Source organism: Trachurus trachurus, assembly GCF_905171665.1.
Source record: "Trachurus trachurus genome assembly, chromosome: 1".
NCBI classification, from domain to species: Eukaryota; Metazoa; Chordata; class Actinopteri; order Carangiformes; family Carangidae; genus Trachurus; species Trachurus trachurus.
In genome coordinates, this window is record NC_139891.1 from 38384901 (window position 1) to 38388693 (window position 3793).

The 3793-nt window shown below is 42.7% G+C and overlaps 2 protein-coding genes across 2 annotated transcripts in view; both read right to left on the minus strand.

Moving 5' to 3' along the window:
* Positions 1 to 3793, minus strand: part of LOC310984633 (NACHT, LRR and PYD domains-containing protein 12-like) — a 197994-nt gene that overhangs the window by 164022 nt on the left and 30179 nt on the right.
* LOC310990616 (uncharacterized protein) overlaps positions 1 to 3793 on the minus strand; it is a gene marked incomplete at both ends in the record, with an annotated part of 86194 nt that overhangs the window by 80961 nt on the left and 1440 nt on the right. Inside the window, one exon of the mRNA XM_083978075.1 lies at positions 3283 to 3429. Within this exon, the coding sequence (XP_083834201.1) occupies positions 3283 to 3429 (147 nt within the window). The remainder of the gene's footprint in view (positions 1 to 3282; positions 3430 to 3793) is intronic.

Below are 3793 nucleotides of genomic sequence, written 5' to 3' on the forward strand. Positions count from 1 at the left end.
AACGGGAGGCAGAGAGGTGGGGAACGACACGCAGGACAGGACCGCTTGGCGCAGGACTCGAACCGGGGTCGCCCGCAGTGAGGACTACAGCCTGAACACATGGGGCAGGTGCTCCACCAACTGAGCCAAACACCGCCCCGACTTTTAACTCATTGAGTGCCGCGCTCCTTTCCAAAGTTTTAGTCAAGTGTACCGGCAATTTAGACCATTTTTGACTTTTTGACTTGCCACTAAACAACAATAACACAGACGCGCCGTGCCGTGTCACAGCCTCTCGCCGCGGAACGTGAGGGTCTGTCGGCCACAGCGGGTCTGGAACACCGGTCCCACCAGTGGTCGCGGCCCTTCTGTGGTACGGGTCGGTGGTGCCGGTCTGCTTTGGCCCAGAGACCATCAGATTTTACCGCGGGAGGACTTTGGGGAGGACACGGTGTTGCTCCAGATGAAGACCGGGCGGGACAGTCGGCTGAGAGCTTCCTGTTTCAGCTCCGAGCAGCTGGAGCAGCTGGAGCAGCAGCGCAGGTGAGAGCAGAGCAGCTGCTGCATCTGCATGCAGAACTCCGTTTGCAGAAGCTGAGTTATGATAAAAACTTCCAGATCATGAGCTGTCATGTGACTTTGATCGTCATCTATTTCAGTTCTCCTCGTCGTAGAGTCCCCAAATTTACATATAATGTGTATTAAAGTGTCTATTTTCATAATAATAAAAAAAACTCAACGCATGGGAACGAAAAACGAGAAATTACGTGGTTGGCACTCAATGAGTTAACTTTTCTGCATTAGATTTGTTTGGATTGCATATCAAAAAGCTACAATATGATGAGTTAATAAAATACACAAGGACAATTCAAACATCTGTACAGAGAATGAAAAGGAGGAGTAAAAGGACTTTTGGACATTTTTGTGGTGTGAGTTCAATTTCACGTTTGAAAAATATTGATGAGTTTCTTCAACAATCTGGACCAACTGAGCTCAGTAAAAGCTTCAAATCAAAGGCTGTGTTCGAAACCACATACTCCATACTGCATACTTCCATACTCCATACTACATACTAATCGATCATACAGTATGCAGAGCGTTCACACTGCTGCGTACTATGATAACCCACAATGCATTTCGCTCCTGCCCGAGCCGAAATCAGCCGCCCTGAAGCTGATTTCACTTAAGCTCTAAACTGTGTAAATATATAACTTCAGCAACATTTGAAACATTTTCAGGCGAGAAAGTACTACTTCGTATCCCCATGGTGTTGAAAAAATGACAAAATAACACCTATTTACAATTTTAGTCGGACGAAGTCGGACTTCTCTGGCGTTAGTAAAACCAGCCGTAGTGAGCACTGTACTTCCGGTTTCTGTGTCAAAATAAAGCACCCGTTGCAATTGACCATAAAGAAAGCCGTTACAATGACGTCAGTGCTCTTACTTTATAAACAGGAAGTGAACCTGTCCCCACTGTGCCTAGCTTGGAAACGCCGTTTGGACCGACTTCGTGCCGTTAACGGAATTTGCCCGTTCAAAATGCCTTACCGGAGAGTTTTGCCTGCTCTGAGACGAAGATCCGCCCGCCGTCTTCGCTACACCATACTTGCTCTGGACTGGGGATTATTTCAAAATTTATAGATTTGGACAGCTCCTGTGTTTTCTGTGGCCATACTGAAGAAACTTTAAATCATCTGTTTTTTGAATGTAATGTAACAATGAAATTTTGGTCAGACTTGTGTTCTTATATTTTCTCCCATGTAAACATGTCATAGGCTACTGCTTCTCCCTTAAAGATGTTATATGTTATTATGAAAATAAGAAGAACAGGAGTCTTCAGTATTTAGTTAATTTTTTCATTTTATTTGGTAAATACTTTATTCATAAGCAAAAGTTTGCAACCTCCAAACCAACCTTTTCTCATTTTTTAATTGAATTGAATTCTCTCTATAAATCCCTAGCCTTAGTTAAAAATAAGAAGAACACAACTTTTTTAGAAAACTATGAAAAGGTATTTATTGTACTTCCTGACATTTAATGGAATTTGTTAACAGTGATTATTACACACCTATGTATTGACATGATAATATTTATTTATTTTTGTTTTGTTTCTGTTTGTCTAATTTTCTTCATTTTCTACTTATTTGAATGAGATCCTTGCTGTATTTATTTATTTTATCCATTGTCTTTCTGAATATGAAACAGCTCTCGTGTTGTGTTATGTGTCAGTGTTTGACACTTTTTGTACACTTTGAACACTTAAATAAAAAAAATAAAAAAAGCAAGGAAGAGGCGGTCCTTGACGTCACGTTGCGTTGCATCTTGGGTAGTTTGAGTATGAGTAGTGACCTCATGATGTATACTCAACATTTCGGCCGAATCTAGTATGCATCCGGGAACTTCTCGCCTACTGCAAATCGCATACTGCGCAGTGTGAACATACTGCATACTCAAATCGTTAGTATGAGTAGTACGAGTAGTAGGAGAAGTATGCGGTTTCGAACACAGCCAAAGTTTGGCACAGAGAGCTCGGTGAAGTCACGTCCGTTCCCAGCAGCAGGTGAATCGGGATGCGTTTCCCATCGTGGCAAGAAAAAAAGGCCCAATGGAAACAGAACAAAGGACAGCGCCCCCCTCAGGCAGGGAGGGAGAACAGAACACAACAATAGAAAATTCACAGACGAACCTCAGAGCATTTTAATGAGCTTTAAAGGAGAATTCCGGTCATTTCTGACACCACTGAACTCATATAGTGTACAGTATAGGCTACAGTATAAACTTTGTGTTTTTGCATGTAATCACTCACCTCAGACAGCAGTCAAATAAACGGTGGAGCAGTGCAGTGGTAATGTAAAGACATTTTGTACAGAAATCATCACAACAGGGACAAAGTGTTAGTTTCTGTGGCAGGGAGAGCAGGCGCTCTGTGATGGGATAGTAATGTCTTTCTGGGATGTTTCAGAGTTGGGCTATCTGAGGTGAGTGGCTACATGCAAAAACACAAAGTTTATACTGTTTATACTCTACACTATATGAGTTCAGTTGTGTCTCTAAGAATTCCAGTCATGTACCAGAGATATTTGATTGTTTTCTTGAGTTCTTTGAGTGTTTGTTGTGGTTGAAAGAATTGCCCCCATGGGTTAGCGTTGTCACTAGCGCTAGCGCCGGGTAGCCATGGTGTAACTCTGGTTTGCCTGCATCAATTTTAGTCGCGTTTTTTGCTCCAACCAACACTGGGTGACCATCAGGACAACGATTTAGGGTTCAAAAATGACCGGAATTCTCCTTTAAGTCCAGAGACACTGATGATGCTCTGTCAGGTCCAGAGGACGGCAGGTTCTCCCTCCTGCCGTCCGGGAAGAGGTACAGGAGCATCTGCTGCAGATCAACCAGGATGCTGAACAGCTTCTTTGCACAAGCTGTAAGGCTGGTGAATGGACTGCGCCCCCTGCCCACACACACATTCACACACACACATTCACACTCAACCCTCCCGCCCAGTAGGTCAGTCACCCCGCATTTAATAGCACTTTATTATGGACACGTTCCAAAACTGCTGCAGCTGTACCATTGCCATGGTTTTTATTCTTGTTTGTTTTCTTTCTTAAATTTTTATACGATGCGATATGTTTTTAACTCGTTTTAAATTATTTATTATTTTTAATAAAGCACTGCTAGTAGCTGGTGAGAAACGATATTTCGTTTCAGCCGATGTATTTTGTACATTTGTGTGAAATCACAATAAAGTTTCTGAATCTGAATCTGAATCTGACACACAGGGACGATGGTGGACTGGACTCTGTGTGACAGTG